Consider the following 11,942-nt stretch of genomic DNA (forward strand, 5'->3'; position numbering starts at 1 on the left):
CATAGTTTTCTCCAACATTTGTGAAGGTATAAAACAGAATTTTTTTTTTTAATGTGTCCTTCAAAATATCCTGGTGAATCAGGATGCAACAAGTGATTAGGAAGGCAAAATGGTACTTGGGTCTTTATTACAAGAGGGTGTAGTTCAGAAACTAGTATTGGTACAGGTATTGAGGCTACTACACCTGGTGTACTGTGTACCATTTTCTCTCAGCATTAGAGGCGATTCTAAACAAGTACATTAAGCTCATGTCTGGAATTTAGTCATCTTTATATCACCACTCAATTGTACAATTTTCTATCCACAAAATAAATTAAGAATCTATGTAACTGGACCGTCCAAATTTACCCCCAAATGCATGTTCCTAGGTTCATTGCCATCCGGTGGTCAAAGTAGACAAAACTTTTCATACTCCGTGGTCTCGTATTGAACTTTAATTCAGTTTTGACAGTTGTTTTCTCATATATCATTTGGTCATATGCATCCTGGGATTATCTTGGCCCTTAAATTAATGCTGCATTTTTTAAAATGGCTCATCTTCACAAAACAATATTGCAAGTGGGTTTGAGGATTTTGTACTCAATCTTTCAATGCTACAGGAAAATATCAATACTTGAACTAATCACCTGAATGGAATGGTGGCAATAAAAGCTTTAGGATTTCAGTTGAAAGGAGCTGAATTTTTGATAGATCTGGAACAAGGACAAATTAAGCAAGGCCATTCAATACATTTCTTTGTTACTTTCCCCATTCTCTTTTTATCTGCATGAATGTTCATTAACATTTCAATTAAAAGTGAAATCAAGGCAAATTTCTCATCTTACAAACAGATGTGAGGCTTTCTGCTCCTGTCTACAGCACATGTAAACAATGTCACATCATTCTGTATTCAGAGTAAAGCAGGCTAGTTTTAAAACATTTCATTTAAAACATTTCATTTAAAAACATCAGAAGTAATGCAAATCAGCACATTGTGGGTAATTAGTCAGAAAATGTATTTGCATTTTAAAACTTCGCTGCAAAGAAACCAACTGCATCATTAAGGTATTAAAATCTCATTTTAAGTTTGAAATTTACAATAAATAGTACAACATTAAAATGTTGTTTGCAAGAGACAATAGGGAGAATTCTGGGAATTATAGACCAGTGAATCTTGAGTCAGTGCAAACTACTGGAGAAGATTCTTAAGGATAGGTTTTATGAGCAGTCCACTTCAGAATATTCAACATGGCTTTGTGAAGGGAAGATTGTGCCTCATGAGCCTAATGGAGTTTTTTTTTTCCCCTTGAAGAGTTAACAAAAGAAATTAAACGTAGGGTGGTAGATATGGATTTTAGCAAGACAAGATCCTCCATGAGAGGCTCATTAGGCAGGGAAATCCACAGAACCTTGACTGTGGATTGAAAATGTGGAAAGTAGCAGAGAAGTAGTGAATGGAAAGTATGCTGCCTGGACGTCAGTGACTAGTGGAGTTCCACAGGGATCTGTTCTGGGACCCTGGTCTTTGTAATTTTTTTTAAATAATCAAGATGAAGAAGCAGAAGGATGGGTCAGTAAGTTTGCAGATGACACAAAGATTGGAGAAGATGTTGATAGGTTGTCGTAGGTTTAAAAAAAAGTGTGAGGTGATGCATTTTAAAAGGCCAAACCAGAAGGCTGAGTACAGGGTTAATGATCAGATACTAAACAGAAGTTCCTTGAAGCCCAAATCTATACATCTCTCAAGGTTGCCACACACTGATAGATTAAGGCTTTATTAAATGGGGACTGAATTCAAGAGTCACAGTCATGTTGCAACTCTACAAATCTCTGGTGAGACCACACTTGTGTTCAGTCAGGGTCACCTCATAGGAAGGATGTGGAAGCTATGGGGAGGGTGCAGAGCAGATTCACCAGGATATTGCCTGGATTGAAAAATAAAATCTTGAGGCAAGATTAGCAGAACTGGAACTTTTCTCTCTGGAACGTAGAAGGATGAGAAGATACTTAAGAGATCTACAAGATTCTGTGAGGGATGGACAAGGTAGATAGCCAGCGCCTTTTATCTGGTTAGGAATAGCAAACGTCAGGGGACATTTCTACAAAGTGAAGGGAGGAATGTTTAAGGGGAAACATGAGGGAAAAGTTTAAAAAAAAATATATATATAAACAGTTGTGAGTGCCTGGAATTTCTTGCCAGGGATGATGGTGGAGGCTGAAACATTAGGGGCATTTAAGAGACTTAGACTGGTTGAAAGATTACGAGGCAAGAAGCTTTTACTATATTTTTGGTAGGAGTATATAGGTTGGCACCACATCGAGGGCCGAAGGGCCTGTACTGTGCTGTAATGGTTTTTTTGGCAGTACAATAAAACAATTTATCCAAATTAATGTTGCAATAGAAAAGTTAATAAATAAATTGAACTCCAAGGTGATTATATAGTTTTCACAGTAGTCAGTTAAATTCATTTCAATTAGAATTAAAAAATTTTAACAATTACAACTAATATGCTGGATTTAAAAACTGGTACATTAGATGCAGTTTAATTTGTCATATTGTTTTTCCCCACTTGCATCCCTACTCAGTTGAATGCCAAGATAATGCATATCTACTTCTATTAAGAAACCAATTTCAAGATCTCCTTGTATTAACCCAAGACTAAAATTGTACAGTGAGTTACCTGACTGATAGTTTGTAGTGTGGATCCCAAGTATTATTACCAAAGTGAAGCAAGATTGCTAAAAATAATTACATTTTATTGAATTCAAAGATGGCAGTCAAATCAAGTACTGCACAGGATTCCATAATGCACTGAAGGTTGTTAAACGATCCAGTTGCTGATCAAAAATCCAATTCAAGTTCTAAGGCTCCAGTGCCTCATTATCAATACCAATTTTGTGCTTTGGAGTCTGGAAAAGAAAAATCAGGTTGCAATATTTCAAATACCTTTATTCTTACTTCTATATCAAAATGCCTGAAGAATAACTCAGGTTAACAAGAGGCATAGATTTCAAAAAGAGGATGCATACAGGCAGACAAGTTTGATGGAATACCTGGAGACAAGGATAGTAGGAGCATGGTGAAGAAGAAAAGGAGGAGGGTTTGAAATGAATTTGGAGACAGTGCAAAGGAGAATTTAAAATGTTTAGGTACAAGAACAAAAAGGGCCATGAGGGAAAGACTTTGTCAAGGAGAGCCAGGAGGTAAAGAAGATCAAATTAATATTTTGTGAATGTTTTCTGTGGACCAGGACAAGCAGGAGTGAGAGGTAAGGAAGGAAACTAAAGATAGCCTAGGGCATGCCTGCATCAGGAGGGAAGAGGTGAAGTGAAAGTGAGCAGCCTTGGTGGATCATAGCGAGATCAATAAATCTCCAGGTCCAGCCCAGAACATTGTGGGGAACAAGGAAGAAAATTGTTGGGGCCTTGACAGATATTTTAATTCAAGTTAAAGTTCCAGAGGATTGGAGGAATGCTGTTATTTAAAAAAGGGCTGCAAGGATAATCTAGGCAACTACAGACCTGTTCATCTGGTAGGGAAACTGCTGGAGAAGATTCAGAAAGATAAAATCTATCAACATTGCTCTATCAACAAGATGACAGGACAGGTAGACAGTTCTGAAGAGAACATTTGAGGCACTTCACTTCATCAATCAGGGTACTTAAACACAATTGTTGCGACATTATGCTGAAGTTATACCAGACTTTGGTGAGCCCATACTTTGAATATGGTGTTCAGCTTCAGTCACCTAGTTAGAGAAAGGATATTATAAAGTTGGAAAGGGTACAAAAAAGGTTTATGAAGTTGTTGTCAGGATTAGCGAGTGAAAAACTAGACTTGTTTTCCTTGGACCAATGGATGTTAGTATCTCACTGAAGTCTAGAACGTCTTAAGGGACAGATAAGGTGAATTGTGAGTTTCCTTGAGACAGAGAAGCCAAGATAAGAGGGTATAACTCCAAGGTGAAGGGGTGGGATTTTGAAAAGATGCAAGGATACAACTTTTGACTCAAGGTGCTGGGCATATGGAACAAGCTGCTAAAGATGAAGAGGCAGGGTGCATTAGCTTCCTTTAAAAAGGATTGGATGGGGGTAATCAGTGGAGTATGGGCTAAGGCAAGCAAGTGAGTCTAAAGCAGAAAGGCACAGTTTAGCATGAACAAGCTGGACCTGTTTGCAGGCTGAGAGACTGACTACACCACTGACGAGAAGTCACAGGCTTGCTTTTGAGCCTACCTCAGTCACCGATGCAAGTTTTACATTTCTCTGGTTTACATACATACAGCATTTCTCCTGGTTTGAACAGGATGAAGTGCTGACCCCCATCCATTCACACTTTCAGAGGGGTTTTGGGGGGGAAAAAAAGCACAAACCTTTCTGGGGGAAGAACAGCAGCATCCCCAGACACAGCGAACCACAACCAAGAGAGTCAGAAACAACACAGCACCTGGTGAATAGAAACATGATACCAGGAAGAATTAGCAAACATTGCAAGCCTTTCTGCCGCTGGGTTTGTTCAGGTTTGGCAGGTAATTTTCCTACTCTTATCATCGTAAGATGTTCGGTGGTGTAATATTCAACCGGGTACAAAACTTTCAGTATTCTAACAGCACTTGTCCCTCTGACTTGAGCAATGGGATTTAACCATCGGCAATTTAAAAAGTCCACCCCATACAGAAAATGTGTATCCTCGTTTGTTTTGTATGGAGCAGTGGTTCTCAACCTCTCTTCCTCCTCCTCCTCCCCCCCGCTTCACATACCACCTTAAATAATTCCTTACTAACCATAGGATGCCATAGGTGCTCAGAGGCTAGTAAGGGATTACTTAAAGTGGTATGTGAGGAGTGGGGAAAGAGGTTAAGAACCACTGGTAAAGAGTACCTGAAATGGTAAAAGACCAAAGGGCTGAATTTTTTTAATATCATTTTAGTAATTGATTTTTAATGTAGAACAAATCACTGAAAATTCATCTTTGTTGGCCTTTAACAACTTACCAATAAAGATAAAGAAGATAGCAAAAGTGGCAATATCCCAGTTAGATTGAAAAAGATCTTTGCTTTGTAGTCTCCTCACAATATCGTTGAACTGAGCTTCAATCTGAACTCCCACATCTTGGTTTGCCATTCTCAATAATAGCTGTGATGGGATGGTTCCGTTGCAGAGGTTAGTTCCAAGTGCCAACTGGTAACTAAAACCAATGTGCAGAGTAAAATAAAGGACTCGTCATTCAAAATTTACCATGCACCCAGCAAAAAATTAAATCCATTCCTTAGATGAGGTCATCCCACACAATGCCATCTCTCACCCTCCAGCTTTAAAAGGCAATCCATAAGGTTTCATAAGAATGCATAGATTTGGGGCTGATGTATTAGCAGAGAGTTGGGATACAGGGGTGTTTTTCTGGTTGGCAATCAGTGGTGAGTGGGGCTCCCTAGGGGGCAGTGATGGGCCCGCAACTGTTCACGATATACATAAATGATCTGGAAGAGGGGACAGAGTGTAGTGCACCCAAGTTTGGTGATGACACTAATTGAGTGGAAAAGCAAATTGTGCAGAGGATATAGAGAGCCTGCAGAGAGATTATAGGCAGGTTAAGTGAGTGGACAAAGGTCTAGCAGATGAAGTACAATGTTGGTAAATGTGCAGTTGTTCACTTTGGAAGGAAAAATGAAAGATCATATTATTCAAACGGAAAGGAATTGCAGCATGCTGCTTTGCAGAAGGACTTGGGAGTGACTGTGTATGAATCACAAAATGTTGGTTTGCAGGTCCAGCAAGCTATTGAGAAGGGAAATAGAAATGTTGGCCTTCATTGCTAGAGGGATATGATTTAGGAGCAAGGAGGTTATGCTGCAAGTGTGCAAAGTACTGGTCTCCTTTCTTGAGGAAAGATGCACTGGCTTTGGAGGCATCCAGAGGAGGATCACCAGGTTGATTCCAGAGATGAGGAGGTTAGCCTATGAGGAGAGATTGAGTCTTCTGGGGCTGTACACACTTGAATTTAGAAGAATGAGAGTATAATTAAAACACAAGATAGAGCCAAGTAAATTGTTCCCATTAGTAACTAGGTGACATAGCTTCAAGATCCAGGGTAGTAGATTTAGGACAGAGATTAGGAGGAACTGCTTTTCCCAGCAGGTGGCGAATCTATGGAATTTGCTGTCCAATGAAGCAGTAGAGGCTACCTCAATGAATATATTTAAGGTTGGATAGATTTTTTACAAATTCAGGGAATTGAGGGATATGGAGAAAAGGCAGGTAAGTGGAGATGAGCCTATCATCAGTTCAGCCATGAATGGCAGAGCTGGCTCAATGGGGCAGAATGGCCTACACCTGCTCCTATTTCTTAAGTTTTTAATTGTTCATCCAAGTCATCATAATGCATTGTCCACTGGAAATACCAACATAATCTTGAGACAGAGCATGATCAGTAAACATCTTTAAATTGAGTTCAAGTCAAGTTTATTGTCATCTAATTGTACAAGTACAACCCAACAAACCAATGTTCTCCAGTCCTGTTGAGGAAAACAGAGCACAAGGGCAGAAAAGTCTCATCAGTAAACACAAGGGAACACCACCACACTTCAGCTCCTCCATCTTTATAGCAACATCTTACAGCAAGGGGGGGGGGGGGTCTCAAGTTATAAAACAGTTGAATAGACTAGGATCTTTAAGCTGCCGAGAAGTGACCTAGAGGTATGCAGTCTCATGAAGGGTTTAGACAATGTGAACAAAGTCTTTTGCTTAGGATTTAAAAGGTACACAAAAGACAAACATTTTCATGGAGGGTGGTGTATACAGGAATCTATTTCAATGCAGTATAGATCTACAAAACAGGCCTGCACAAAGTACCCGAGGGCAACATTATTCTGCTTGTTTTGTTAACAAGGATGAGACCTTGCACTTTCCAGTGGTTTTCAAAGTGCATCTCCGGTTAACCAGACCATCTTAGAAAATAATACTATCCCCTCATTCAATTCATTTCCAAATCTGACACTGCCCAGTGTCATTTCTTCTGCAGGAAAAAAAATGCTGTGTAAACCTACAACCCAAGTTATGACAAATCCATTCCACTTTCAACACAAGGGCTGGGACTGCACAAGCTTGGAGTACACAGAGCTTTACAAGCTCCCTGATAATGGGTTTGTAATGCTCAAGCAGCAGGCCATTTTGAGGTTGAATCACTGATGTGTGAAACTATGATGTTTACATGTTGTCACTGATGTCAGCAGGTGGAAAGGGACAAGTCACATAAAGCAGCTGTTTTCCTGTTAATGCTACGGTAAGGTGTGTACCTCATTCCCCCCCCCCCCCAAGGAATCACCCAAGTCAAGCAGGTGTTTGGACCAGCATATGTGTACTGGTGAATGCATGCATGATATGTCCTTGGTACTGAGTGATCAATGTTTTGATGCTTGCAAATTTAACACTAACAAACTTGAAAACTACCTTCCAATTTTAAGACTGTGCCCTCTGTCCAATTCTTTCAGCATTCAAAATGTTTCTCATTCTTCTATACATCAATGAATACAGTCCAAGAGCCATAAACATTCCTCATATGTCAGCCCTTCCATATTTGTAAATCTTTTCTGAGGCCCCATAGAGCCTCATCATCACCTCCTTACTCTTCTATTCCTCTTGAAATGAAGGCCAACGTAGCATTCGCTTTTTTGCTGTGCATTCCCACTGAAAGATTTCTTCCCTTGGATGGTGGAGTACAAACCATTATTCATAGGTGTAGGCAAATCAAGTATTTTCTTAACAAAAATAAATTCTGTAGCATCTCAGAATCCCATTGTATCGATAATTAATACAAGACCAAGGTCACCCCAGCTGGGTTTAGAAATGCTCAGAGACCACCAGGAAGTTTTGAAAGCATCTTCACTGACACTCGCTAACCAGCACCGAATCCCAGTCGAGATTAAAACTCTCCCTTCCTTTTCAAAAGTACGTCCCCAACAACTAAAATTGGGAATTACCAGGCTTTACCCCTCTTCTGATAGGAAGAGGGGCCCTTTTGTCCCTGGAACATTTAATCACAGCAAAAGATTCAGTGCAAAGATCTAAAACAAGTGACAAAATCCTTAACCTATCCCAGATAACCTCGTAAACAACTGAATCCAGGTCTTTGGCAAAGTCTACACAAACAGTAAAATCTTCAAAATTCTTACTCACCCCAACAAAGTTTAAATGGCTATTTGGATTACAGCCTGACCTCTTGCCTTGTAGTTGCACAAGTCATTTAACCACAATTGTAGTAAATATCCTCAAAATTATTGGACTGAGAGGTCAGTCACTCACTAACACCAAAGTCACCCGATAGGAGAATTAAATCCATACAACTCCTCTTAAATCCCTGCAGAATCCTTCTATATTTAATCCAAAGAAATTACTACTAACTTTTTTTTTAATCTTTAAATCACTTTAAACCTTAAAGTGATCCATCAGGACCAGATGGATCATAAAAAACATAAAGTTTAATTAATTTCAATTAAAACACTCTCAACCAATTTATTAATAACTGCAGAGCAAATTTCAATAACTAAAGTGCCGCTTGAAGAGAGTCCAACTCATTAACAGTTTGAGGATAACATTAACATGCACACTCATGTCCACCTAACACTTTTTCTGTTACCTCAACTTAAATCATTACTCTTAATATCACAAGCAATGTGTTCATTTGTGTGAGATTTATGAAAAAATATGTGGGGCTGGAGCCCAGAAAAAACAAGGCTTGTAGCAAATCAGACTTTACTTGAACTTGTGTCACCTACCATCTGCTCAGCAGATGTTTGTCATCCACATGCCAAAGCACTCACTAATAGCTTCCATCAAGCAGGTGACTTGGACATCCATGATGAAAATATTAACATTTATAACAGCCAAAAAGCATGCACAAATAATCTCAATTTTCAGCAATAAACTTTGAATCTTCAGATAATTTCTAGTTTCTTGTTTATTTATCCAGACTTCTGGATTTAATAATGCAAATTATAATTACATTTAGCAGTTGACACAGATACAATTACAATGATTAAAAGGCATTGGACAGGAAAGATCCAGAGCAGTGGTTCGCAACCTTTTTCTTTCCACTCACATCCCACTTTAAGTAATCCCTATGCCATCGGTGCTGTGATTCGTAAGGGATTGCTTAAGGTGGTATGTGAGTGGGAAGGTTGAGAATCACTGCTCTAGACCCAGTTGTTACTGAAATATGTTGCTTGAGGAAAAATTGTCATTGGCCCATTTCCTTTGGAGAAGTGAAACTGTGCACATAACAAGTCAATTCAGGACGATTAAAACAGTAGTTTTCAAACTTTTTTTTCTCCCCACCCACATACCACCTTAAAAGCAATCTCTTCCCAATCACAGAGCACCTATGGCATAGGGAATACTTAAAGTGGTTCCTGAGTGGAAAGGAAGAGGTGGAGAACCACTGCTCCAAAGGAATAGAAGCCCAACACAAACAGACATAGCTTGATGGCTATGTGACATCATGTCATGTTTAAATTTAAAGATTAGGCTCAGTTTCCAATTTGAATCCAAATTTTCTTTTACAATCTTGGATTTGTCATGAAGGTAGAACTGTTGATTAATGAGGTAAATTTATCTCTCTGACAAAGAATTCTGTCATCTTTCTTTTGGTCAAACAGCTTTTTTCCTTGGCATTGGGTTTAGATTCTCATTTTTAAAAAAATAATAAAATATCAATACAATATAATCTGTTTGATTAAAATGTGGGTATGTTGGATGAAATTATATGATTTAAGTGTAATGTATCTTTTTTGAATTTTAACATATGTACTCTATTATTTGGATAGGAAATTACAATGTTAATAAAAATATTGAAAAAGGGATTAGTATAAAAGGCAGGCCCAATTCTATATTGGGCAATTTCACCATTTACTTGAGGACCATTCAGTCCATTCCTCAATTCACTTGTTGCCTTGCTTGGTAATAGAAGCAAATTAAGGTACTGCCAGGTTAAGTCATGAGGAAATCGACAGATGCATGACAACACCGGGAAGTGACTTCCCTAAAAAAGAAACCCTGGCCTTCTTCACATTTGAAAGGCTTGCTTCGCCTGCATTTAACCTCGCTTCACACCCATTTACCGTGAAGGCAAAAAGAAGGGGGCTTTTAAACGTGGCGTTGCCTTCATTCCAACAACACGTTGAAGAAGTTAGTGCCAAGTGAAACTCATACACTGGAGTGAGTCACCCTTGGGATAACTCTGCAGCCCACCGCTCTGAGGTAGACCTTCACTGGTTTCCATACCTGTTACCACACCTGTTGGGAGCTGGGGAAGCACAAGATCAATGATAGGAATTGACATTGAGCCTGATATCTTACCTTCTCCACTCTACCTAGTTTAAGACGACAATCGTCTCCGACCATTCACCTGCCAGTGACCAAAGATCCCAACTCAATCCTTCTGGGTCTGCTGGCCCGACCCTTTATCACACGTCCTGCCCGGCGAGCTTTCTGATTGGTCACCGAGGGATCTCCCTGATTGGTCATCGAGGAAGCTCTCTGATTGGTCACTGGGGGAGCTCCCTGATTGGTCACTGGGGGAGTTCCCTGATTGGTCACTGAAGGAGCTCCCCGATTGGTCGCATCGACTCCAGTCGGAGGTGTGAGGAGCCCGTCAGTTTTTATTTCGGAGAAAGAAGGTGTTCATTTCTTTTAAAGCATTTTTTTTTTCCCCCTTTAAAGTCATGTATCAGTTATTTGTTTTACTTTTTTTGGGAGTTTTTAGTATTTGCCCCATTTTTAAAGGTCTCTGACCATCAGGGATGTCTTTGAAAGCCTCACCCCAGGCTGTCTCATGTTGTCCAGGTACTTTGGGGAAGGGAATCTCCTCGATGTCTTGTAGAGGCCTGGTCAACACTCGGACCACAGCACTGGGCTGGAATCTAGAGGGCCTGTGGCACTGGTTTGGCTCCACCTTCACATCCAAGGTAAGGGCAGGAGTGGGACACTGCTGATCAGGGAGGGGAACCAGGAAAGCAGGGTGTACTCCCTTATGACTTGATGAATTACTCTTGATTACTCTGTGACCTGCCAATATTTGCCACATCCTTGTATAACCTTTTGGCATTTCAGGGTGAAAAAAAAACAAGCTGTGGTATGATTGATGTCTCTGTTTGATACTTCTACATTTGAGATCAGTCTGGACACTGACAATCATGAAATGTAATATTTGTGTTTTGTGGAAGTTGTGTGGTTGTGACCCTACATCTTGTTTAAGTAGTTAAGTTTCTAAACATTCTGAAATATTTTGAAATAGAACATCGAACACTATAGCACAGGCCATTTGGCCCTCGATATTTGCTGTGGTTGTGACTTTACCTGCAGCAAGTATGGCCAAGACTGTCATGCCAAAGTGCATCTTTTGAGTCATTCTAGATGCTGCTCTAAAACCAACTACCATTGTCTTCCGAGACAGAAGGATGCCTAGAAAAAGATGAGGCGAGCTTACATAGGCAGTTCAATGTGAGCCTATCATCATGTATGTAAATACAATGTACAGATGCACTAATGTTCCAGCCAAAATCTGGACGGATGTTTTATTTCCTCATGGACCAAAGACATGGGCAACAGGCAAAGGTAGTTCAACTTGAACTTGAACTAAGATCTCAGAGGCACCCCCCACCCCATAGGTCTCTGCCAAAACCTCCTGTGGGAGAATTTCATTATCCATCTGAGGCCATTGTGCCTAGGATTAAAATTTTCATCCTACTCAACTCACTGACATCAGACTTCAGAAACAAGCAAAATACCTCAATCTCCTACGTAGCCAAGGAAGGTAAGAGGCCAGCCAAGTTTTTTTTTACTGGAAAGCAAAAATGAGTACTGTTTAAAGCAATTATTTAAAATGCTGGAAGTACATAAACCTTCCATGGGGAGACACAGGATTGTCTCAGTGTATATTAAAACAAAAACCAGACATCTAACAAAAT

The 11,942-nt window shown here is 39.8% G+C and overlaps 1 protein-coding gene across 1 annotated transcript; it reads right to left on the reverse strand.

Moving 5' to 3' along the window:
* Positions 1-2,715: 2,715 nt before the first annotated feature.
* smim22 (small integral membrane protein 22) lies at positions 2,716-10,458 on the reverse strand. Its single transcript, XM_069906632.1, has 4 exons — positions 10,333-10,458; positions 4,974-5,167; positions 4,353-4,426; positions 2,716-2,889 (listed from the first exon to the last, which is right to left on the reverse strand). Exons 2-4 carry the CDS (start codon positions 5,101-5,103, stop codon positions 2,842-2,844), a joined length of 252 nt encoding a protein of 83 aa, XP_069762733.1. The 5' UTR covers positions 5,104-5,167; positions 10,333-10,458; the 3' UTR covers positions 2,716-2,841.
* Positions 10,459-11,942: the final 1,484 nt, after the last annotated feature.

The sequence above is a fragment of the Narcine bancroftii genome, chromosome 12 (genome assembly GCF_036971445.1).
Source record: "Narcine bancroftii isolate sNarBan1 chromosome 12, sNarBan1.hap1, whole genome shotgun sequence".
Classification (NCBI taxonomy): Eukaryota; Metazoa; Chordata; class Chondrichthyes; order Torpediniformes; family Narcinidae; genus Narcine; species Narcine bancroftii.

Coding starts and splice junctions, on each gene's coding strand:
- smim22 (XM_069906632.1), bottom strand. CDS start 5,103: ATGGCAAACCAAGATGTGGGAGTTCAGATTGAAGCTCAGTTCAACGAT. Junction 4,427..4,973: donor TATCTTCTTTATCTTTATTG/GTAAGTTGTTAA, acceptor TCTATTCACCAG/GTGCTGTGTTGTTTCTGACT. Junction 2,890..4,352: donor GCTGTTCTTCCCCCAGAAAG/GTTTGTGCTTTT, acceptor TTTCTTTTCCAG/ACTCCAAAGCACAAAATTGG.